General features: G+C 43.5%; 1 protein-coding gene across 1 annotated transcript; it reads right to left on the bottom strand.

The window, feature by feature from the left end:
- Window positions 1-1,114: 1,114 nt before the first annotated feature.
- EIF3I (eukaryotic translation initiation factor 3 subunit I) lies at window positions 1,115-25,505 on the bottom strand. The gene is made up of 11 exons (XM_040424564.1): window positions 25,414-25,505; window positions 21,720-21,812; window positions 21,525-21,612; window positions 18,418-18,483; window positions 15,005-15,154; window positions 10,113-10,240; window positions 9,669-9,779; window positions 9,200-9,289; window positions 2,222-2,295; window positions 2,049-2,141; window positions 1,115-1,968 (listed from the first exon to the last, which is right to left on the bottom strand). The coding sequence occupies exons 1-11, from the start codon at window positions 25,414-25,416 to the stop codon at window positions 1,887-1,889; spliced, it is 978 nt and encodes a 325-aa protein (XP_040280498.1). The 5' UTR covers window positions 25,417-25,505; the 3' UTR covers window positions 1,115-1,886.
- Window positions 25,506-25,512: the final 7 nt, after the last annotated feature.

Here is a 25,512-nt window from a genome sequence, read left to right as displayed (position 1 = left end):
GTGTTAGGACGGATCCGTTTGGCTCAGTTTCGTTAGACGGACACCAAAACGCTGCAAGCAGCGCTTTGGTGTCCGCCTCCAAAGCGGAATGGAGACGGAACGGAGGCAAACTGATGCATTCTGAGCGGATCCTTATCCATTCAGAATGCATTAAGGGCAAAACTGATCCGTTTTGGACCTCTTGTAAGATCCCTGAACGGATCTCACAAATGGAAACCAAAACGCCAGTGTGAAAATAGCCTAATACTTTGAAGAGGTGGAAACACAGCTCCATTCTTAGTGCAGTGGCTATGCTGGGTTACTGCAGCTCAGCTCCCATTCAACTGACTAGAACCCAGAGAGCGGACCCATGGAGCTGCCGAGTGTCAGAACTACATAATTAAATATTGATGGCTTAGGCCTCATGCACGCGGCCGTTTCCCGGCTGTGCCCGTATTGCAGCCCAAAAACAGCGATTCCGCAATATGCTGGCACTGAATGGGTCCACAATCCGGAAGATGCGGAACGTAGGCATGAAACCTCATGGAAGCACTACGGAGTGCTTCCATGGGGTTTCTCTCTGTACCTCCACACCACAAAAAAATAGAACATGTTTGTGGTGTGGACCGATCACGGACCTATTCAAGTTGAATGGGTCTGGAACAGTCTACTTGAATGAATCTGGAACCAAGTAGACTGCAATGGCAATAATTCCTACTTGGTTTCAGTTAGTTTCTGAGACCACATGGAAAGGTGAGTTTTTGAGATCTGTTCACATGTGGCAGTGTTGTACGGTAGCCTCTATTGTCGTGGTGCTGTGCCTGTGGGTTGGTGTGGCCCAGTGCCATGGTGGGCTTAGCCGGACAGCAAGGGTGTTCTTGGGTTGTTTTGCGCCAATTTAGAGTAGGGAACCACTCAAAAGAGGCCACCTTGATGTGGGGAGTGGGATTAGGAGTTTTGAAATGGGCAGCGATAGGGGAGCCTCTATATAACTAGCTGGGTGTTGTTAAAGGCGGTGCTGGAGCAGTGGTACTGGTTGGATACAGGAAGTGATACATATGGGACAGAAACAAAGCAGAGTGATTTTTGTACATCTGTTATACACCATAGAAATCCTGGAAAACCCCAAGTGAAGTAAGGTAAGCCTTTTTATTGCTAATATCCAAAAATAATTTATCAACATCTTATTTATTTCCTTTTATTATGACCATGGATCACTACTGTGTATACAGCCATACCCTAGCTTTGAGCTCCATGGACGAAGATACTCACATAAATATTAATGGTTACATATGTTTGCACCTTTCTAAGCAGTTATTGCCCAGAGCCAATGGCAACATTTAAAGAAGGATTACGTAACATGGTGTGAGCATTTTATGTCCTTATAACCCCATTTTACAGGAGTGTAAAGCCCCTTTAATGCATTCATATTAAAGGGGTTATCTAATTCAGAAAGAAACCGAACACAGGGGATCCGCCGTCTATAAAGTGATCATTATTTACCTGGCAGATCCCTTGCCGCCGCACCAGTTCTCCTGGCTAGGATCTGTTTACCCGGCTGCAGTGGTGATATCATGTCAACAACACTTGACCTCTGCTGGAAATCACTTGCCTCAGTGGTTCACTGAAGAGGCCAGAGATTGGCTGCAGTAGTGACATGCTGACCTGACATCACTGCTGGAGCGAAGCAAATAGATCCTGGCCAGCAGAACATGAGCAGTGGCATTGGATCTGCCAGGTAAGTAATTCTCACTTCTTTATGACAGACAGGTCCCGTGTTTACCAACATCCTCCTGGAACTGAACAACCCCTTTAAATTAATGTGCTTTGTCCGGTTTTCAAATTGCATTTGGTTTTGATGGAATTTCTTCACGCGTATTCTGAACAGCCAGAAAGCTGCCATAAGCTCAATATTCAAACTCAAAATCGAAATATTGCTGGTCAAAGTAATGTATTCTGACATATCCGTCCTCTCCGCCGCTGCTGTAGCTGTAGAAAGATGGAAAGAAAACTGATCACAATTATGTTACAAATTGATTTACTCAAAGATTGCAAAAAACTGCACTCACCTTCTGCCATCAGGGTGGAATACTAAACTGTTGATGGGTCCAAAATGGCCCTTCACTCTTCCAAATTCCTCCTCAACGCCAACATGGAAAAATCTAGACGTACCAGAAAGTTATTAGGTAACGAATCTATTAAGTAACCATCCCCTGAATAAGATCATAACAAACTTGCTTACCTTGCCTCAAATTTACCAATCCTGGTGGATGTTGTTGTCACTTCCATGGCTTCCTGTCCTCCTCCCAAAACAACCTGTACAACCGGTAATGAAAGAAGTCCAAGGATTAATAAAGGTCTAAAAGGGACCTTGTCATGAGGGCAGAATCCTTATATGTATAATATAACTAGAACATATATAACACAATAGCTATATAGATTTGTATTATGGCAAGAAAAAAGCAGCTAAGTAAAGAAAAACGAGTGGCCATAATTACTTTAAGAAATGATGGTCAGTCAGTCAGCCGAAAAATTGGGAAAACTTTGAAAGTAAGGGCTATTTGACCATGAAGGAGAGTGATGGGTGCTGCGCCAGATGACCTGGCCTCCACAGTCACCGGACCTGAACCCAATCGAGATGGTTTGGGGTAAGCTGGACCGCAGAGTGAAGGCAAAAGGGCCAACAAGTGCTAAGCATCTCTGGGAACTCCTTCAAGACTGTTGGAAGACCATTTCAGGGGACTACCTCTTGAAGCTCATCAAGAGAATGCCAAGAGTGTGCAAAGCAGTAATCAAAGCAAAAGGTGGCTACTTTGAAGAACCTAGAATATGACATATTTTCAGTTGTTTCACACTTGTTTGTTATGTATATAATTCCACATGTGTTAATTCATAGTTTTGATGCCTTCATAGTCATGAAAATAAAGAAAACTCTTTGAATGAGAAGGTGTGTCCAAACTTTTGGTCTGTACTGTATATATATATGTTACATTTTTAGCCAGTGTTCACTGCAGTGAATTTTTATACTACAGTTTTTGCACGCACGCACGATCTGTGTGCGAGCGTGCGTACTGCAGAGCACCGATCAGTAGTGTGCTCAGTAGCATCTGCACATTTTTTATTTTTTTTTGGTGTGGAAAAAAAAAAGACCTGCAGTTAGTGATAGTTCGTTAGATATATATATATATATATATATATATATATATATAAAAATTTCAGTTAGTGTCAGTTTAAGTTTTTGCACGAATGCACCATCTGCGTACATGCATTCTGCAACCACTGAGCACCGATTAGTAGTGTCCGTTACTGAACGCGTCTACTCAGTGTTTTTTTTGTTGCAGAAAATACTTTTTTGTGCAGAAAAGACTTTTTTTGTGCAGAAAAGTTTAATTTTTTTACAACTTTTCTTCTAAATTTAATTTCAAATTTATTACAAGCCCCTTCATGTGTGAAAACAATACATACACACCCCTCACATTAAATAAAGGTTTACACATTTCACCTGTCACACCCCAATAAAATAAAAATGGCCCGTCCATCCCAACGACTATAGTCAGCTGAAGAGCCATACACCATGTTTGCCTCAGATACTGAGACTGCTAGCGAGGGAGAAGAGGATGCCACTTACCTCTACCCCCTCATCATCATCCGCTGATGAGGGACCCTCTAGAAGGCGCCCCAGGGTAGCAGCCCCCCAGAGTGACCCATATGGACCCCACCCAATGATGATTATCAGTCCCAAAGTCTAGAGTTTGTGGGAAACTCTGGAATCCAAAATTGACTGCATGGGCTTCACAGAAATTGATTTTTTCAAAATCTTTTTCAGTGAAGATTTAGTAAATTTTATAGTGGCCCAGCAGTTTATTACCCAGAACCACACATCGCCATTCGCAAGACCCCTTGGTTGGACCCCAGTTACAGCAGCAGAAATTTAAATCTTCTGGGGGCTTCTGCTGCATATGGGGCTTGTTAAAAAAAACAGAAATAAAACAGTATTGGAGTGCGGATGTCTTGTACCACACTCCAATATTCAGTAATTCCATGGCCCGGAATAGATTTGATTCTGAAGTTTTTGCATTACAACGATAATGCACAGTGTCCGCCCCAAAATGACCCAACATTTGATCAGCTTTTTAAAATTAGGCCTGTCCTTGACCACTTCAGCACCAAGTTTGCTGAAGTGTACACCCCAGAACAAATTATCTGTCCCTGGTACATTTCAAGGGGAGGGCAAGATTCTGTCAGTACCTGCCTAGCAAGCAAGCAAGGGATGGCCTAAAAATGTATAAAAACTCTGTGAGAGTAACTCCGGGTACACGTATAGGTTTCGGGTTTATGAAGGAAAAGACTCCTGGATTGAACCCCCAGAATGCCCCCCGTCCTAGGAGTTAGTGGGAAGATGTGGGTGCAGTAAGTCCCACTGCTGGATAAGGGTTACCACCTCTATGTGGATAACTATTATACCAGCATACCCCTATTCATGTGCCCAACTACCAGAGGTACTGTGGCTTGCGGCACAATACGCAAAAATCTGAGATGCCTCCCTAGAGGCCTGGAAAGGCAACCACTGAGAAAAGTGGTACAAAAAGCTTGCCGTACACATTGTACAGACGGCAATGTACAATGCGTACGTGCTATTTAAGTCTAGCGGACACATAGGAACATTTCTTCACTTTCAAGAAGTAGTGATCAAGGCCCTAATTCTTCTAAACCAAGCATTGGAGGGCCCCAGTACTTCTGCAAGTTAAGGTGCTCGAGTTGTACCAGGGCAACATTTCCCAGCTGAAGTCCCCCAGACAGGAAGAATGGGAAGGACCCAAAAAAGATGCAGAGTGTTCAAAAAGGGGTATTAGGACAGACACCATTTACCACTGAAAAACCTGCCCTGTGCATGAAGGAGTGTTTTAAAATATACCACTCAACCATGGAGTATTAATTTAATTTCATCCTTTATGCTCCCTGTAATATTTCCACTTTATATCTCTGATTTAGTCCACCTCGCTTGCATATCCACTTTCCGAAAACCACTACATATTTTTTTCTGTGAGACAACCGTTAGGTCAAAAGTGACCTTTCCACACCTTAAAATGATCGTACAGGGGTGCACTTTCCAAAAAGGGGTCACTTCTCTGAGGTTTTTAATTTCTGGGGACCTCAGGAATTTTTTTAATGCGACATGGCACCTAAAATACATGTCTGCCAAAAATCACATTTAGCTGTTTGCCTGCTGTGCGCCCATACAGCAAGCTACAAGCACATTTGGGGTGCATTTTCTCCTTTAACCCACTTGTGAAAGTGAAAAATTGGGGTCTGCTAGTAATTTTCTTTTTTACAAATGTGTGCTTTCAAATGCTTTCACAAGTGTTTCTGTCTTCTGTGAGACACCTGTTTGCTGAAAAGTATCCTTTCCATCACTTAAAATGTTCGTATGGGGGTGCTCTTTCTGAAATGGCGTCACTTCTTGGGGTTTTTCATTTCTGGGGACCTCAGGAATTTATTTAATGCGACATAGCACTTAAAATCCATGTCTGCCAATTCAGGTCAGCAAAATCCATATTTAGCTGTTTGACTCTAGAGCCCTGCTATGCGCCCATACATAATTTTTTGAGCACATATGGGGTGTTGGCGTATTTGGGGGGAAATGGGGAACAAAATGTGGGGTGCATTTTGTCCTGTTACCCCTTGTGAAAGTGAAAAATGTGGGTGTAAAGCAACTTTTTCTGGAGAAAATTGTAAGTTTTCATTTTCACAGCCAAGCATTTACTAATTCTGTGAAACGCCTGATGGGTCAAAGTGCTCACTACACACCTTGAAATATTCCTTGAGGGGTGTAGTTTCCGGAATGGTGTCACTTTTCAGGGGTTTCCACTGTAGGGCCACCTCAGGGTGTCTTCATATGCAACATAGCTCAAAATTATCATTCCAGCTAAATCCGCTCTCCAAAAGCCATATGGTGCCCCTTCCACTCTGAAGCCTGCTGTGCGCCCATACATCAGTTTTTGAGCACACATGGTTTGTTTCTGTAAACTCCAGAATCAAGGTAATAGATTTTGAGTTTTGTTTGGCTGTTAACCCTTGATGTGTTGTAGAAAAAATAGACAAAAATTTAAAATCTGCTAAAAATTTTGAAATTTCATTCCAATTTTCATTAAATTCTCATGGGGCACCTAAAGGGTTAATAAAGTTTCTAAAATAAGTTTTGAATAGCTTGAGGGGTGTAGTTTCTAAAATGGGGTGATTTATGGGTGGTTTCTAATATGTAAGCCCCAGAAAGTGACTTCATAACTGAACTGGTCCTGAAAAATTGGGGTTTGGAAAATGTTCTTCAAAATTTTAAGATTTACTTCTAAACTTCTAAGCCTTCTAACGTCTCAAAAAAATAAGATATCATTTTCAAAATGATCCAAACTTGAAGTAGACATATGGAGAATGTAAAGTAATAACTATTTTTGGAGGTATTACTACTTATTATAAAAGTAGAGAAATTGAAATTTGCTAATTTTTCAAAACTTTTGGTAAATTTTGTATTTACTATTTTATTTTCTAAGTACAAAATAATCATATTTTGACTCAATTTACCACTGTCATGAAGTACAATATGTGACGAGAAAAGAATCTCAGAATGGCCTGGATAAGTAAAAGCATTTTAAAGTTATTACCACATAAAGTGACAAATGTCAGATTTGCAAAAAAATGGCCTGGGCAGGAAGGTGAAAACTGGCCCGGGGTAGAAAGGGTTAAAGGGGTTGTGCATATTTGAGGGGGGGTGCACCCTGCTCCTTTTATCCTCAGCCTATGCTGCTCTGCTGCACTCCCAGGATGTTGACCACTTCACATCTGGGCCATTTGCCCCCTTCCTAATTGGCCTAATTTTTCAAATCTGACATGTGTCACTTTATGTGGTAATAACTTTGGAACACTTTTACTTATCCAAACCATTCTGAGACGGTTTTCTCGTGACACATTGTACTTCATTTCAGTGGTAAATATGAGTCAATATATTTAACATTTATAAAATAATCCAAAATTTTAATTTCTCTGCTTTTAAAACAGAAAGTGATACCTCATAAAATATTTATTAGGCTTCGTTCACATCACCGTTCAGCCTTTCCGTTCTCCTGCTCCGTTTGGCTCAGTTATGTCCCTTCTCCGTCCTTTCCGTTCTCCTGCTCCTAAACGGAGCAGGAGAACGGAAAGGCCGAATGGTGATGTGAACGAAGCATTACTTAACATTCCCCATATGTCTACTTTATGTTGGAATCATTTTGTAAATGTAATTTTATTTTTTAGGACGTTAGAAGGCTTAGAAGTTTAGAAGCAATTCTTAAAGTTTTTAAGAAAATTTCCAAAACCTACTTTTTAAGGACCAGTTCAGGTCTGAAGTCACTTTGTGGGGCTTAGATAGTGGATACCCCCATAAATGACCCCATTGTAGAAACTACACCCCTCAAGTTACTCAAAACTGATTTTTACAAACTTTGTTAACCCTTTAGGTGTTCCACAAGAATTAAAGGAAAATAGAGCTCAAATTTAACTGATGCACCCTTACAGTAGAAACTCCCAAAACGTTGCCCTGCCCATTTTGGAAACTAGTCGATAAGGTGCCAGTTTTATTGGTACTATTTTGGGGTACATATGATTTTTAAGTGCTCTATAGAGCAGGTTGTTACGGACGCAATGATATCAAATATGTCTACTTTCTTTGTTTCAGTTTTACATAATAAAGCATTTTTGAGAAAAAAATCGTTTTTGTTTCTCCATTTTCTGAACGGCTTTTTTGAAAATTTTCTGCCAATCGTCTTGTGCAGGAGCTCGTTTTTTTGCAGGAAGAGTTGACGTTTTTATTGGTACAATTTTTGGGTACACATGATTTTTTGATCATTTATAATTACACTTTATGGGGCAAGGTGACCAAAAAATGTGTTGTTTTAGCACAGTTTTTATTTATTTATTTTTACAGCGTTGACCTGAGGAGTTAGGTCATGGGACAGTTTTATAGAGCAGATAGTTAACTAATATGTATACTTTTTTATTTTATTTTTATTTTTTTTAGTTTTACACAATAATAGCATTTTGGAAATCAAAAAAATTATGTTTTAGTGTCTCCAAAGTCTGAGAGTCATAGCTTTTTTATTTTTTGACCAATTGTCTTATTTAGGGTCTCATTTTTTGCTGGATGAGGTGACGGTTTTATTGGTACCATTTTGTGGGACATACGCCTTTTTGATCACTTGGAGTTGCACTTTTTGTGATGTAAGGTGACAAAAAAGGCTTTTTTTGACACAGTTTTTGTTTAATTTTTTTATGCCGTTTATCGGACGGTGTGGATCATGTGTGATATATTTATAGAGCCGGTCGTTACGGACGCAGCAATACCAAATATGTCTATTTTATTTTATTTTTTTCTAAAAAAAATTAATTAACTTAACTGGGGAATTTTTTTTTTTTTTTTACATGTGAAACCTTTTTATTTTTAAAACACTTTATTTATTTTTTATTTTACACTTTGCGTCCCCCATAAGGCCATACAAGACCTCTGGGGGACATTTAACTTAACTCCCCCCCCACACACTATTGATTTCTCCTGTAACTGGGGCCCCAGTTACAGGGGAAATACACCCCCCAGAGAGGCTGTACAGCAGAATACAACGCTGTACAGCCTCAGTGCAGGACTGATCGAGGTCTATGGAAGACTCGACAGCTCCTGCACTCTCCCGGCTCCGGCGGTCACATGACCACCAGGCCACGACAGGAAGCGCATAGCGATCTAGAAGGCAGGGACACCTGGGAACTGTGCCTGCCTTCCCTCTGGGTTGCCCTGCTGTCACTGACAGCGGGCCCCACGATTGGCGTGCAGCTACCATGTCTGAATGGACGTTCCAGAACGTCCATTCAGAGATAAACATCCACCCATAGGACGTTTATATCCTATGGGAGGATGTGTAGTGCTTAACTTCCATTTTGAGACGTGTGCAGTCAATTGCTTGCCACAGAGATGACCTACTCCCCTTGCGTTACGTATGAAAATGGAAGTTTACATCCTGAGAGGGCAGCGGAGAAGCTGAGGCTGGGGAGAGAAGGAGCAGGGAGCCAGTGTCAGGAAGCAGGTAAGTATGCTTCCCTTTGCAGGTCTGCCCAAGAGGGAGGGCTTGCCGACCCCTCTTCCCCCCCCCAAAAAAAAAAGTGCACAACCCCTTTAAGCATGAACCTTTTTACTTACATGATCATAGATTGGAGACAGTGCTGCAGAATTTACTGGTCTCTCTGTACGAAATGTTTTCTGATGTTGTAGTGTTGAGCAGTCAAAGAGCTGCAAAGAAAAACACAGATTAATCACATACACTATACAATATCCATAGCAATGTATGTAACATGCCAACGAGGAACAAAACTGCCATCAGACAAAGACTCTTCTGTATGTATAGCGCCCTACAGCATTACAAAACAATAAAAAATCCTGAAAAAAAACTATGTAAGCCCATCAAGTTGTACCCGTCATACCTTTCGTGCATGTAGCCCAAGTTCTACTTTCCATTTTATTTCATCAGAATGAGTTGCCCTGTGGCCATAAAAACTCCACATAAAAATCTCCTGACCACAGTTTTCTTTTACATATTCACAAGAATCAAACATCTATTGCCATGCACAACGAGACAAGCTATTTCATGACTGCCTATCAAGTGCCTCACCTTGGCACTGCAGTCTTTGGATGCAGTGATGAACATGGTCATATCTCTGGAGGTCTGAATATCATTGATCTGCTTGGAGTGCTCCTTGATACTGTTCACAATCTCTCCAGACTAAAGAAAACAAAGGGTTAAAAAGCTTGCAAAGAATTCCTATACAGTCAACGTTTTTTTCTTTGTTACATTTACACAGAAAAGAGAAATGTGCAATGTTCTATACAGAGTATAAAATACTTTCTTGCATGGAAAAAAAGACAGACAGAAGTCTAAGGAGTTCTTTTATCAAACTGGTGTAAAGTAGAACTGGCTTAGTCGCTCATAGCAACCAATCAGATGCCACCTTTCATTTTGGACAGCTCCTTTGTAAAATGAAAGGGGGAATCGCATTGGTTGCTATGGGCACCAGTTTGATAAATAAGTCTTTGGTGGAAATGACTTGCCGCACACCTTTGCACTATATTGGTTCAGCTCTCCATTTTCATGTCCAGCGATGATGTACTCTCCTAGGGGTCCCCATACAGCACTAGTTATCTTTGACTCACTGCAGTTAATCTTCATGTAAGGCTCGTTGTCCTCTGCAAAAAGCATTTAATCAGTAACTGGTCACAGTTATGTATATGTTTGGAATATGAATATTTAAAGCGGCTCTGTCACTCAGATCAACCCTATCCTAACATGCATATAGCCTGGTAGGGTTGATGACGCTGATTAAAATCATGCTCGTCTTATCTGTCGGTGGTATCATTGAGGATAAAAATTAGCTTTTAGAATTATGCAAATGAACTATTGGAGCACCAGGAGGCAGGCTTATGCAGTTAGAGCACAGCTCCAGCGACGCCTTTGGTGCTCCATAATGATGCCCTCCTGCTTTTCATCACACCCCTCTGCCTTTAGATTGACAGCGCTAGACCGCACACGTGTATAGAACGGCGTATTCGCAAAACATTTTCGGCTTCATCCCGACGAGCAAAGATGTTATACGCCATTCTGGACATGAGTGGGGTCTAGCGCTATTCAATCTAAAGGCAGGGGGGTGTGATGACAAGCAGAGGGGCATCACTATGGAGCAACGGGGGCGTCGCTGAAGCAGTGCACAAACCGCATAAGCCCACCTCCTGGTGCTCGAATAGTTAACTTGCATAATTTTAAGTGTTAACTTTTTTCCGCAACGACTACTAACAGACATAAGACAGGTATCGTTTTAATCAGCGTCATCAACCCTACCAGGCTATATGCCACGTAGGGTAGGGTTGATCTGAGTGACAGAGCCACTTTAAAGGTAGGCTCATCTTTAAACACTGCCACAGTTAACATTTATATATATATATATATTATATATATATATATATATAGTGCATTTAAAAGGAGTTCTCCAGGATTAACAAAAGGCTTTTTTTCCCCAGAAACCACAACTGTCCATGGGTTGTGTCTAATACTCCAGGACATCCAGACGGAACCCATGGACAAGTGTGGCACTGTTTCTAGGGGGAAAAAAGTTGATTGTTTTTTTTATAATAATAATCCTAGACAACGCCTTTAAAGAGGACCTTTCATGGGTCCAGACATTATATAATAAGTAGCACGTTATGTAGGGCATAAGGCAAGGATCTAATAGCGCTTACTATTTTTCCTGGTTCGCCCGATGTGCCCGATAAATTCTCCCACCTTGTATGCTAACTAATAGCATCGGTACAGGGAGGAGGAGACGCCAGGGTTTCTCAAAGGGCGTCTCCTTCTCCCTGGCTGTAGTGCTGTCCAATCACAGGGGAGAGCGTCACAGCCAGGGAAAAAAAAATCACCTTCTCCCTGGCTGGGACGCTCTCCTTTGTGGTTGGACCGCGCTACAGCCAGGGAGAAGGAGACGCCCATTAAGAAACCCTGGCGTCTCCTCCTCCCTGTACCGATGCTATTAATTAGCATACAAGGTGGGAGAATTTAACAGGGGCACATCGGGCAAACGGAGCGGCGCCCAGAAAAAATAGTAAGCGCTATTAGATCCCTGCTTTATGCCTTACATAACGTGCTACTTATTATATAATGTCTGGACCCATGAAAGGTCCTCTTTAAGAATAAAGGTATGGTTTGGGAAAAATATACACTGCTTTCAAAGTCGTCATCCCCCAATATAAAAAAAAGCCTCTAAAAACATATGAATAAGCAGCCCTATACCTATATGTCATGTAAAAAAAAATATTTTGGTAGCCCCAACAAATTAAAAAAAGTTATGGCCTTTAAACAAACATGTCTGCTAAATCACAAAATAGTGTCTGGTCATTAAAAGGTCACTAACTTTGCAAAACTTTTCATGTTATATATATATATACATGCATATAACATGTCCCCTAAGAAGCCATAGAAGGCCACTGGGGCACATCTAGGGTGCTGCCAGGCTACCAGGTTTGGTTGAAATTCATGAATTTCTTACATACAGACGTTTCATTAGTTACAAGTGCAGTCACTGAGATTGTATACTGCAATTTAGAAAGAAACACTAAGGCTAGGTCTACACGACGACAATAAGTCACAGCAATGTCGCACGACAATTTTTATAATGATAGTCTATGGCAGGGGTACTCAACTTGCGGACCGCGGTCCAAATACGGACTGCGGCCGCCAGTTGTCCGGACCCCGGCCATCCTTCAGAGCGCTCCTCCTCCTGCACACTGTACCGTGCAGGAGGAGGAGCTTACCGGCGCACTTCCTCCTGTCCCACTCCCAGAGCGCTGAGCGCAGTGAGACATGTAGCGCTCTTCCTCCTGCACACTCTGGTACATGCAGGAGGAGGAGCTTCCCGGCGCACTTCCTCCTTCCCAGGGGCGCAGTGAGAGACGGCTCCCTCCACATGCAGGCACCAGCGCTTTCATCCGGCACCTGCCCGTGGAGGGAGCTTTCTCCCTCAGTGCGCTCACAGGTCCCTCCTCCCCTGCAGCAGCGGCAGCAGTGGGTGGCCAGACGTCCGGTTTTAGGCCTCCCTGTGGCTGACTGAGGGGAAGAGAAGCACCCCGGCTGCCCCCAGCTTACCTTCCATCCAGAAACTAAGTTCTTTCCTCTCCTCTCCTCCCCCGTGTTTTTTTCAGCCGATGGTGGGGGCGTGGCTTCACTGGCATGGGGGCGTGGCTTTGTGGTTTGGGTCATTGTGGGAGTGGTTTGGGCCGGTCCGGCTTTCTAGGGTGAAGCCAGTGGCCACCCTAGGCAGCACGTAAGGGAGCTTCAAGCTCCAAAGGACACTTACGTGCTGCTGGAGAGGGGAGGGACATCACCACTGCCACCAATGAAATAAAGTCACATTTGGGAAGGAAGGGGGGCGTGGAGAGGGCTACAGAGAGGCGGGAACACGTCACTGACTGCAGGAAAGGACTCCAGTCAGTGTCGTGTTCCCACCTCTCCTGGGCCATCTTCTTTAGGTAACCAGATTAAATAAAATGATTAAGCCCCATCAAACCATGATAGTTTTGTTCCGCATCCAATTCCCATTATTGGGGCATTGGATGCGGACCCCTTAGTTTCAATGGAGCGGAAAAAGATGCAGACAGCACACAGTGTGCTGTCTGCATCTCTTGTGGCCCCATTGTAATTAAGGGGCCGCATCCAATCCCCCAATAATGGGAATTGGATGCGGAACAAAACTATCATATGTCTGTTCTGTGGCTTGGGTTGCCACCCGGCCAGTAGTTCACCAGCAAGGCTGGTATTTTAGTTCCCTTGCCGGTGCCAGAATTTTCCTGTAAGGACTGTTAGGGTACTTTCACACTTGCGGCAGGACGGATCCGACAGGCTGTTCACCCTGTCAGATCCGTCCTGCCGCTATTTCGCCGGACTGCCACTCCCCATTGACTATAGCGGGAGTGGAGCTACGGCGCAGCATGGCAGTGCACGGCGTGAGGCCGCCAGATGAAAAAGTCGGACATGTAGTACTTTTAGTCTGGCGGCCTCTCACCGTGCTGCGCCGTAGCTCTGCCCCCATCCCCATTATAGTCGATGGGCACAGAGCAGCGGCACGACGAAGTAGTGGCAAGATGGATCTGACAGGGTGAGCAGCCTGTCGGATCCGTCCTGCTGCAAGTGTGAAAGTACCCTTACTAATGAGCGCTTCCATCATGGAACGCCCATTAGTACAGCCTTTACCTCCACCGCTACTTGTGCTAGTAAAAAAATAAATAAAATTACGGTACCTCCACCTCCATTTGCTCACGCTGTGGAGAACACTCCCTGCTGACTAGAAGCTCAGGACAGGACCTACAAGACGTCATCACGTTGGAGCACCGGTCCTGAGCTTGCAGTCAGCAGCGTATGTTCACCGCAGCCAGGTGAATGCTAATTTTTTTTTTGCAAAAGCAGAGAAGGGGGGCACTAATGGGGACATTATTCTTACTGGGGGCATTATTCTTACTGGCCACTAATGTGGCCATTACTAATTCTGGGACTTACCCGGGGCGCTCCACTATAACTTCAGAGCGCCCCACGCGCATGGATCACATGATCGCATGGCATCTTTACTGTTGGCGTTCAGCTCGGACCTTCACCTGACTGCAGACCCAGGTATGTGGACCTTTAATAAAACTAGTTGAGTACCCCTGGTCTATGGTGTCGCAACGTGACATGCTGTGACTGCGACAGTGGCAGAAAAATCCATCTCAAATGGATTTTTTGCGACTGTCGCGTCGCAGTATGTCGCAGTGCGACACCATTGTCGCGCGACATTGGTGCGACAAATGTCATCGCGTAGACCTAGCCTAAGGGCCTAAAAACACCCTTAAAATGCCAACCAAAACAAAATGCAGTGTTTGTAGGGCATTTTATAACTTCCTATTGTGTGTATCATCTAGTTGTAGTATTGTAGGGGGGTTTTAGAAAAAAAAAAAAAAAGTGTGGTTTTTAAAATATATACAGTGTGAAACCACCCTTTTTGATTTAGCATTTTTTCACAGGAACTGGAGCATCTCTAGGAGTCCCAGTTACAGGAAACAAACGGCCCCTATGGTGACATCAGAAAGTGGCAGAGCTGATCTGTGCCTCTGCTATATTGGGAGACAGCCAGCGATCGTGTGAATACTGGGGCAAATACATGCATGCTTTGTATACGCATGTATACACGGCAGCCATTAATCACCAGTGAAAGGGGGGGTGACAGCCCTCCGCTTATGAGTACAGTAGGCTATGATTGTGAGTGTGCTGTATCCTATCTTAGGCTCACAATATTTTTGTGCCATTTTAGCTAACAGTGCAGTGGACATAAAAAAAAAGAATACTGCATTATTTTTGCTGTTCTATACAAATCTCACATTTTGCATTAGAGAGGATTCCCACCCAAAATTAACTGAACGGACATTTATACTCACGAATCTGAGATGGATCCCTTATGTCAAAGAAGTTGACAAAGCACTGGTAACCCATCTGCTTGTCTGTTGAAAACATTATGATATTTCCGCCAAAGTCAAATCCACAGGTTCTGACAGCTGAGTTTGTCTCCAGCAGAGCTAGCTGCTTTCCTAGAAGTCCAGAGAAAACGGTGAAGACAACCATAAAAACAGAAAATGCCGAAAACATACTAGAATAGTAAAGAACTGCTATAAAATGTAGGGTGAGGTGCACTGTAAGAGTGTTTTCTATAAAGATAAAAGTCCCATATCTTCAAAACATGGTTTTTAAACAGCAATGTGCTCCATTTTTCACACCTATGTAGTTTTTATTCACTTGCTTATTGGAGTTGAACCATCCCAAAAGACAAAGGCCGACATTTAGGTCTCTTTCACACGGGCGTCATGTACACTTTCAATGAGAGGCCGGCCACTGGATCTTCGGAGTTCTTCTGCGCAAGCGCGGCCCATAGATGCGGCAGGCTAGAGGTGGCCGTATCAATGGTAAACGGTGGGAATTTTTAAATGAAATATATTTAGAAAAATGTTCACTGGGAGAAAAATATTTAAATAAACTATGATCAATAAGATGGGAATACCCCTTTAAGGGAAACAGGCCATGACTTAAGTGCCCTTTACACGGGCCGAGAATTGCACAGATTATTGCTAACGAGCATTCATAGTAACGTTCACTAGCGATGATCGGGCGGTGGAAACGTACCACTGATTACCCGATGAATGAGCGTAACGTTCGTTCATCAGGTAATCCGATCATTTGTGCGCTTGGAGAAATTATACAAAAGTCTTTGTCCCTTTAGCAATCTGATTTTTCACTAGTTCGGGCTCATTCAGATGACCCTTGTTCTCAGATTGAACACTGACCCACTATTGTTGACCATCAATCTGTGCTGAGAAAATTGCAGCATGCAACACTTGGGTCCAATTTTCACAAAAGACTCAAGTGAATGGGTGCATCATAAAAACAGACTATACACTGACACAGTGGAGAGATTTATCAAAACTGGTGTAAGGGAAAACTGGCAAAGGTTACTTTCACATATGCGCTTTCCTCTATCGAGATCCGTCATAGGCTCTCAATAGCGGAAGAAAACACTTCCGTTTTCTCCCTATTCATTGTCAATGGGGACAAAACTGAACTGGATGAAATGGAGTGCACCAGAATGCATTCCGTTCCATTGCGTCCCTATCGCGGACAGAATAACGTTGCAAGCAGCGTTTTTCTGTCCGCGATGTGGTGCAGAGCAAGACGGATCTGTCATGACACACAATGCAAGTCAATGGTGACACAAAAGAAAATGGATCCGTCCCCCATTGAATTACACTGGATCCGTCTTGGCTATTTTAGACATAATACAACCGGATCCGTTCAGAACAGATGCAGACGGTTGTATTATTATGACGGAAGCGTTTTTACTGATCCATGACGGATCCAGCAAAAACGCTGGTGTGAAAGTAGCCTAGAGCAACCAATCAGATTCCCCTTTCATCTGCTCTGAAAAATGTAAGGTGGAATCTGATTGGTTGTAAAGGCCAACTAAGTCCGTTTTCCTTTACACCAGTATGATAAATCTCTCTGTGTGCAGTCCCAATTAAAAAAAAGTTTTCCTTTAGACGGATGATAACACCCACACTTCTGACTTTTTGATTTTGCTGCCTGGTTTTGCTACAAGATTCTAAAGACTTTAATACAAATGTCAAAATAATGACAGCCGGGCATGTGGGTCTTGGTGGAAGAGAAAGGACAGAATGTCTATAAACTAATAGCAAAGAAAACAGCAGTGAAAAAGAGGGAGAAGAGCCTCAGTAAAAGTGCCCATACACTTTAGGCAACTGTCAGCCAGACCACCACTCATCTAATGTGTAAGGGGCAGCCTGACTATACCCAATCGTCAGATATCAGGGGTCATACACTTTAGGCAACTGTGAGCCAGACCACCACTCATCTAATGTGTAAGGGGCGGCCTGACTATACCCAATCGTCAGATATCAGGGGTCATACACTTTAGGCAACTGTGAGCCAGACCACCACTCATCTAATGTGTAAGGGGCGGCCTGAACATACCCAATCGTCAGATATCAGGGCCCCCGCACTTTCACTATCTGTCGGCCAATAAATCATTCAGCTGACAGCTATCTCGCCGAACTCTCCCATACAAGTCTGGTTCGTCTGAACATGAATATGTATTCAACGGGGAGAGAGGAGAAAGCCGATGCCAGACATTTCTAGTGGTGGCTTATCTCCCAGGAGAACAAAGGGATCAGGCAAAAAGATTCACTTCACCCTAGTCCTCTCTCTGTTGGCAGTACCCCATACTCATTAGCCGGCCGGACTCTACGCTCTCTGCCGGTTCGGCCTACAATACAGCCAAGGGGGCCCCGAAGGGTTGGGCATGTTAAATTTCTACTTGCCCAATCCTTTTGTTCTCATTGGAGATAAGCTGCTGCCAAATCCCCTTTTCCTACTGAGACCACATGGAAGAAATGTTCATACATGTAGATTGTAAGCCCTCACGGGCAGGGCCCTCTCTCCTTCTGTACCAGTTTTTAACTTGTCTTGTTTATGCTTAGTGCAAGTGTATGTATTGTGTATGTACACCCCTAAATGCCGCTTTAATAATAATAAATAGTAATAATAATAATGCACCAAACGGCTATCTAAGGCTACTTTCACACTAGCGTTGTTTAAACTGCCCGCCGGATCCGGAAAAACGTGTGAAAACGGTTTACATTCTAATCCTGATCAGGATTTTGATCACAATGGAAAAATGCATTGGAAAAAACGGATCCGCCATTTATGGACTTTAACTTTTTTTTCACATTTTTCGGGTTTAACATGCAAAAGCCGGATCCGGTTTGACTGAACACACGGCGCCGGATCCGGCGTTAAAGCAAGTCAATGGGAAAAAGACTGGATCCGGCGTTCAGTCAAAGTGTTCAGGATTTTTGGCCGGAGGTAAAAATACAACATGCTACGGTTTTCTGAAAAGCCTGATCAGTCAAAAAGACTGAACTGAAGACATCCTGATGCATCCTGAACTGATTACTCTCCATTCAGAATGCATGGGGATAAAACTGATCAGTTCTTTTCCGGATTTGAGCCCCTAGGACGGAACTCAGCGCCGGAAAAGAAAAACGCTAGTGTGAAAGTACCCTAAATTGTATCTTAAAAGGGAGACTGGAGATTTATCAAACTAGAGTAAAGGGAAGAAGGAGTAGTTGCCTAAAGAGCCACTGATCCACTTTTTCTTTGCTCTTGTTATGATAAATCTCCTCCAATATTCACAGTTTAGAATCCACTTTTATTTAAATGTAATAGATCAAAAAATAGAAGAACATACAAAGTAAAATCACAATTGAGATTATTTTTAACTTACCGGTTTCACAGTCCCATAACCTACAGGAGTTATCGGCTGATCCAGAAAGCACATGTCGCGTGTCCCCTGCGCACTCGGGTTAAGGATGATGACATGCAAAGATCAGCGTTAGATTACTATGAAATCCTGGGCCTAACTGGACTGGTGAAACCATCTCCAGGTCCATCTGATGAGCAGCAGCATCTTTTACACAATCAAGGGAATTATATAACAGGCTGCACTCCCTAAACTCTCTGTGTGTAAAAGAGAACGAAGGCAACAAGGAGCGGATGGTGAAAGAGACATCCACAGGCCATATGGAGTGGAGACAGCCACTGGATCATTCTAAACAAGCAGCTGAGGCAATAGGTGGCACTGAGGATCGGTACTGACAACTCTACAGCTCACAGTTAGTAAGGTTATTTATCAGTCTATATTAGTTTACCCCCCCAAAAAAATCTCAGGATAGGTCATTAATATCAAATCGGCGGGGTCTGACACCGGCATCCCCTGCGTCCAATGAGGATGCCGGTAATTGGTTTGAATGCGCTCAGCCTCGCTGAAGAGACTGAGAACATTCAAACTGCAATTCTTATTCTGGCCACCAGGTGGCAGGCCAACATGAGAAATAAGCAGCTCTCAGTAATATGTCCAGCTTAAAGGGTTTCTATCACTTCGTTTCACCTATTGAGCTTTCAGACACTAGCGATCCGCTAGTGTCTGCTTTATCTAACCATCCTAATATAAGAGCTTATTGTCCTGCCGTTTAGCTAAAAAAATAACTTATATAGATATGCAAATGAGCCTCTAGGTGCTATGGGGGCGTGATTAGCACCTAGAGGCTCCGTCTACCTTAACAAACTGCCGCCGCCCAGCGCGTCCCTCCAGCCCGCCCATCTCCAGCTGAAGCGATCCTCTCCGTGCGCGTCTCTGTTCTGCGCATGCGCAGTGAATGTCTGATCGCTTCCCTGCTCAGACATCTCCACTGCGCCTGTTCCTCGGAGCACTATGACGTCATCGGCGCAGGCGCAGTGGAGATGTCTGAGCAGGGAAGCGATCAGACATTCACTGCGCATGCGCCGAATACGAGGAGCATCGCATTCCGGAGGAGATGGGCGGGCTGGAGGGACGCGCTGGGCGGCGGCAGTTTGTTAAGGTAGACGGAGCCTCTAGGTGCTAATCACGCCCCCATAGCACCTAGAGGCTCATTTGCATATCTATATAAGTTATTTTTTTAGCTAAACGGCAGGACAATAAGCTCTTATATTAGGATGGTTAGATAAAGCAGACACTAGCGGATCGCTAGTGTCTGAAAGCTAAATAGGTGAAACGAAGTGATAGAAACCCTTTAAAAAGATGATTGTTCAAAATAAAAAAAATAGAAAATGCATTTTATATGCTCATATATGAGCTTCACAATCATAAAAAAAAGGAAAAAAAAAAAACTTTAAAAAGTTTAAATCACCCCCCTTTCCGTATAATAAAAAAATAAATACCTGAATAACAAAAATATAAACATCATGGGTATCACCGCGACTGAAAACACCAGTTCTGTTGAAATATAAAAATATTTTTCCAATACAGCGAATGGTGTAACGGAAAAAAAGGGTCAAAATGGCCAAATTTGCCATTTTTTCATTGCTTCTCTTACCCAAAAAAATGTAATAAAATGTGATCAAAACGTCACACAATTTCAAAGTTTAAGTTTCCTTTTACATTATTTAGACATAAAAAACCTATACATAAGAGGTATCGTTGTAATTGTACTGACCCAGAGAATGAAGGGCATTGGTTAGTTTTGCCGCAAACTGAACGCCATGCGAACAGAACCCGTAAAACGATAGGGTAATTATTTTTCAATTCCACCCCATTTGGAATTTTTTTTACTGCTTCCCAATACATTGCATGCCATAATTTATGGTGGCATTAGAAAGTACAACTTGTCCCACAAAAATTAAGCCCTCATACGACAGCTATGTGAACGGAAATAAAAAAAGTTATGGCTCAAGGAAATAGGGAAGAAAAATGAAACAGCAAAAAGTAAAAAACCTCCGGTATCCATGGGTTAATCAACCAACAAATCTTGAAATATGTCAATAAATCCTAACAGACTGATAAAGTTAGAAACAAAGAAATAAAAAGAAAAAAATCCTACATCTCTCTGACATCTCCAACAAGTGGGATCCAATAACTAAAACATGTTGTGTAGTTTAAAGGGATTTTCCACATTATTCTTTTTATTATGGAAACAGCCTGGGCCCTGATAAAACTATAAAAACACTTGCATTCACCTTAGTGCTTTTATTATTTTATCAGGGCCCAAGCTATTTCCATTAACAGGGCACTGGAACCGGAGAGTACAGTGTAACTAATTGTCCACAGCTTGGAAAGGGTGTTTTATGACTCCTTAGCAGTAATCTTTTTGATAACTGGATGGATGTTGGATATGACTGTGTATAGGCCATACATTTATATCACAAAACACCTTCATATACACTCCTACAATTCTGCTACCTAGTAAAAGACATTCTAAAACTAGAAATGTTATTTTTGACCATTAGTCACTGAGGCTACTTTCACACTAGCTGGATCCGGCAGGGTTCAGCAAAAACTCTTCCGTTACTGATAATGCAACCATCTGCATCCGTTATGAACAGATCCGGTTGTATTTTCTTCAACATAGCCAAGAGGGATCCGTCATGAACTCCATTCAAAGTCAATAGGGGAGGGATCCGTTTTCTATTGTGTCAGAGAAAACGCATGCTGCGCTTTGCTTTCCGTCCTGAGATGCGGAGCAAGATGGATCCGTCCTTATTCACTTGCATTGTGGGTCATGGCGGATCCATCTTGCTCCGCATCTCAGGACAGAAAGCAAACCGCAGCTTGCGTTTTCTCTTACTGCGGTTTGCTCTCCGGTATGAGAACGGAATGCATTTTGGAGCACTCTGTTCTGTTCAGTTACATTTTGTCCCCACTGACAATGAATAGGGACAAAACTGAAGTGTTTTTTTTCCCGTATTGAGACCCTATGACGGATCTCAATACCGGAAAACATTAACGCTAGTGTGAAAGTAGCCTAAATCTGTGCAAGTGCTGAATCCAACTAAAGTCGTAATCAAAAAGGATACAGTCAACATCCACACACCAGACCGCTCCTGTGTGACCATTGTAGGTACCCAGGCGTTCTCCATTCACAGAGTAAAAAGCATTAACCACCTAGGGACAAAGATCATTGAAAATATGAAGGTTTATAAAGCAGCATACATAGAAGACAGTGACATCTCCCCAAAACTTCATCCAACTGACAGAAGAACTCGACTTACTGGATCTTTTGCAACTGTGAAAAGCAGGTCTCCATCTCGGTTGTACTTGATTTCGGTAATGGAGCGCTCATGGCCCTGAAGCAGGATGGGTCTCTTAAAGACAAAAACATATTTTAATGGACAAGTTTGACATACAGCTACTACAACTGATAGCACCATTTTCATATAACCTTGTAAAAATAAAAGTTTGTGTAATAGGTTTTATTTCCCATTTTGCAATTCATATAAAAAGATGGAGGCACCAGACGTTATCGTTTCTAAAGCTGGCCAAATACATATCAGCCAAACATGATTTCGGTGGGTGCAGGCACCGGAGGTGTGCACGGAGGGGTTACTAATGTGTATGGGCAGCCTCAGTGTACTCAGAACCTCTTCCATTATCAGTATGCAGCAGGCATCTCTCCTCCTAATGTGAAACACACCACACCTCAGGGCTCGTTCACACCACCATATGGCTTTTTCAGTGCTTTGCGGGCTGTTTTTCCGTTTTTTTTTTTTCCCAGTAATGTTTCCGATACAGTTCCTTTTTTTCCGTATGGCATATACAGTATACAGTAATTACATAGAAAAAATTGGGCTGGGCATAACATTTTCAATAGATGGTTCCGCAAAAACGGAACGGATACGAAGGACATACGGAGTACATTCCGTGTGTGTTCCGTTTTTTTTTTGCGGACCCATTGACTTGAATGGAGCCACGGAACGTGATTTGCAGGCAATAATAGGACATGTTCTATCTTTGAACGGAAATACGGAAACGGAATGCATACGAAGTACATTCTGTTTTTTTCGCGGAAACATTGAAATGAATGGTTCCGTATACGGACCATATACGGAACGCAGAAAACTGCCTATATACAGAATGCAAAAAAAAAACTTGTGCGAAACTCTACCCACCCACAGTAGCTGCATGATTTTGGAGGTGATAATTTGCAGTCATGGGTGGGTAGGGTTTTGGCTGCATGTGGCAGAGGCATAGTGTCTGTAAAGGGGAAACCCAGGCTGTTACGGAAGGAGCTTCTCCCTACACTAAGGCTACTTTCACACTTGCGGCAGGACGGATCCGACATGCTGTTCACCATGTCAGATCCGTCCTTCCGCTATTTCGCCGTGCCGCCGCTCTGTCCACATTGTCTATAATGGGGACGGGGGCTGAGCTCCGGCGCACGGCAAAAGCCGCCGGACTAAAAAGTTGGACATGCAGGACTTTTAGTCCGGCGGCTTTCGCCGTGCTGCGCCGGAGCTCCGCTCCCGTCAATGGGGACGGAGCGGCGGTCCGGCGAAATAGCGGAAGGACGGATCCGACATGGTTTACAGCATGTCGGATACGTCCTGCCGCAAGTGTGAAAGTACCCTAAGACTTCTTATACATTAGTAGTGTTGAGCGAACTTCTGTTTTAAGTTCGGCGTCTAAAGTTCGGCTTCCGGTTAGCGGAGGATCCCGATATGGATTCCGAATTCCGTTGTGGTCCGTGGTAGCGGAATCAATAATGGCCGATTATTGATTTCGCTACCACGGACCACAACGGATTTCGGAATCCATATCTGCATCCTCCGCTAACCGGAAGCCGAACTTTAGACGCCGAACTTAAAACAGAAGTTCGCTCAAGACTATACATTAGCATTAGGCTTGTCCGGTAGGCTGTCCTGGAAGGGGAACAGCCTGCTAGATCCGTACTAACGCTTATAGCGGCAGAACACATGCAGAGTGGCGGCCAGACAAAAACTGCAGCAGCAGCACACGTGGGCAAGCGTTAGTACGGATCTGGCAGGCTGTTCCCCTGATGGACAAGCGCAATGCTAATGTGAAAGAAGCCTTAGGCCTCCTGCACACGAATGTGTGCGCCCCGTGGCTGTGCTGCAGCCCGCAAAATGTGGGCCGCAATGCACGAACAACGTCCGTGGGGCAGCCGCAGCGGATCGCGGACCCATTCACTTTAATGGGTCCGCAATCTGTCCGTTCCGCAAAAAGATAGGACATGTTCTATCTTTTTGCGAAACGGAAGTACGGGATGAAGCCCCACGGAAGCACTCCGTGGTGCTTCCGTAGGGTTCCATTCCGTGCTTTCGTTCCGCATCTCCGGGTCCATTGAAGTGAATGGGTCTGCATCCGTGATGCGGAATGGTAACGGAACGGTGTCCGTGTATTGCGGATCCGCAATATGGCCACGGAGCGCACACGTTCGTGTGTAGGAGGCCTTAGTCATCTTATGTCCACAAAGTGAAGAATTGTTACGTACTATTAGTCCAATTCTTGATATGACCGACTATACGTCTCTTTACGTCTGTCACTAACCAGCTTTAAACCTGCACCATCTCCTTTTTTTTGGCACAGTGCCAGGCACAGGTGTCCCATGCCCTAATGACAGACACCTGCTCTAACATTTATGATCGGGGAAACTTCTGATTCTGGCTGTTTCAATCCTTAGATGCTGCGGTCAAGAGCGACCACAGCATCTAAGTGGTTTCTGTCACCCTTTAGCACCCTGTGAATTTGATTGCGGGGTGCTTATGCCTTTACATGGCAGCCAGGGTTCCAAGCCTTCAGTGTATGCCCATTAGGCAGTGCAAGAGGCATAATCTAATAGACTGTATTAATTTCCTACTGACAGAATAATTCACTGTAGTACAGTGTGTTATGTAAGCATCAGACAAATGCATGTCAAAGTCCCCTTGTGGGTCTATTAAGTGGTAAAAAATAAGATTTAAAAAAAATACACCTTTCTCCCTGAAAAAGTAAAAAAAAAATAAAACAGCATATTTGGAATTACTACATCCTTAAAGGGAACCTGTCACCTCAAAAATGCATCTACACCCACCTCATAGTAGCCCGCAGCCTGTTAATAATCATGTTTCATCCTGTTGTCCGATGGCGCATAAGTTTAAAAAACAGTTTTATTCTCCATCAGCGCTATAGTTCCAGTCAGCTTGAAGTCAAGGGGGCAGCGGCAAGTTGCTGAAATCCTATAACAACTAATAATCCCACCAGGGTTGAGCAAACCAGATTCTTTTAAACCTTTATGGGCGCCGTCCTACTGTAACATGTATGGCCTCCGCTGAGGTATTTCCGACGTTTCAGCAAATATCGCAAGACTTACTTCGTCTTGCCTCTATCACGTCACTTTTTTTTATTCGCATAAATTACTGTATCAAAATACTAAGCTAAACTCGGCTTCGTGCCTGACTGACGAAGCAGAGTTCAGCTGTACTTTGATACAGTAATGCATGCGAATAAACAAAGTTACACGTGACAGAGGCGAGATGAAGCAAGTACGTCGGAGAGACCCCCGCAGAGACCATACATTTTACAGTAGGATGGCGCCCATATTCTTAAAAGAATCAGACACAGCAATCAGAAGCGGATTCGCTCAACCCTAGATCCCACCTATAAAGCTAGATCCCCAACATGACCAGATTACGGATACAGTACTTGAACGAGTTGTCAATGACTGCTCTGAAAAGTGAACCCCAATAATAGAACAGGGTGTGGTATCATCTTCACAGGATGATGGCGTCTTCAGAATTACAGATGCGCATGTAGTGGACTTGTATTCTGTAGCGCCATGGCTCAGGGAGAGGTAATTACTAGGGAGAACTAAGGCTGGGACAAATCTGATACATAAGGACCGGGGGAAAGTCCTAAACCGCATCAAAACCGCAAAGATAAACGCACACAACGTTTCCGCTCTCTCACCATTATGAACAAGGCTGCCGGCTGTCCTCAGGCGCGTGTAGAAAGGACCCGGAAGTGGGAATGATAGAGTTCTTACTTCCGGTGTTCTGTGGGGCTTGC

This window comes from Bufo bufo, chromosome 3 (genome assembly GCF_905171765.1).
Source record: "Bufo bufo chromosome 3, aBufBuf1.1, whole genome shotgun sequence".
NCBI classification, from domain to species: Eukaryota; Metazoa; Chordata; class Amphibia; order Anura; family Bufonidae; genus Bufo; species Bufo bufo.
The sequence above is the reverse complement of the archived record's forward strand: the minus strand, read 5'-3'. Positions and strand labels throughout refer to the sequence as shown.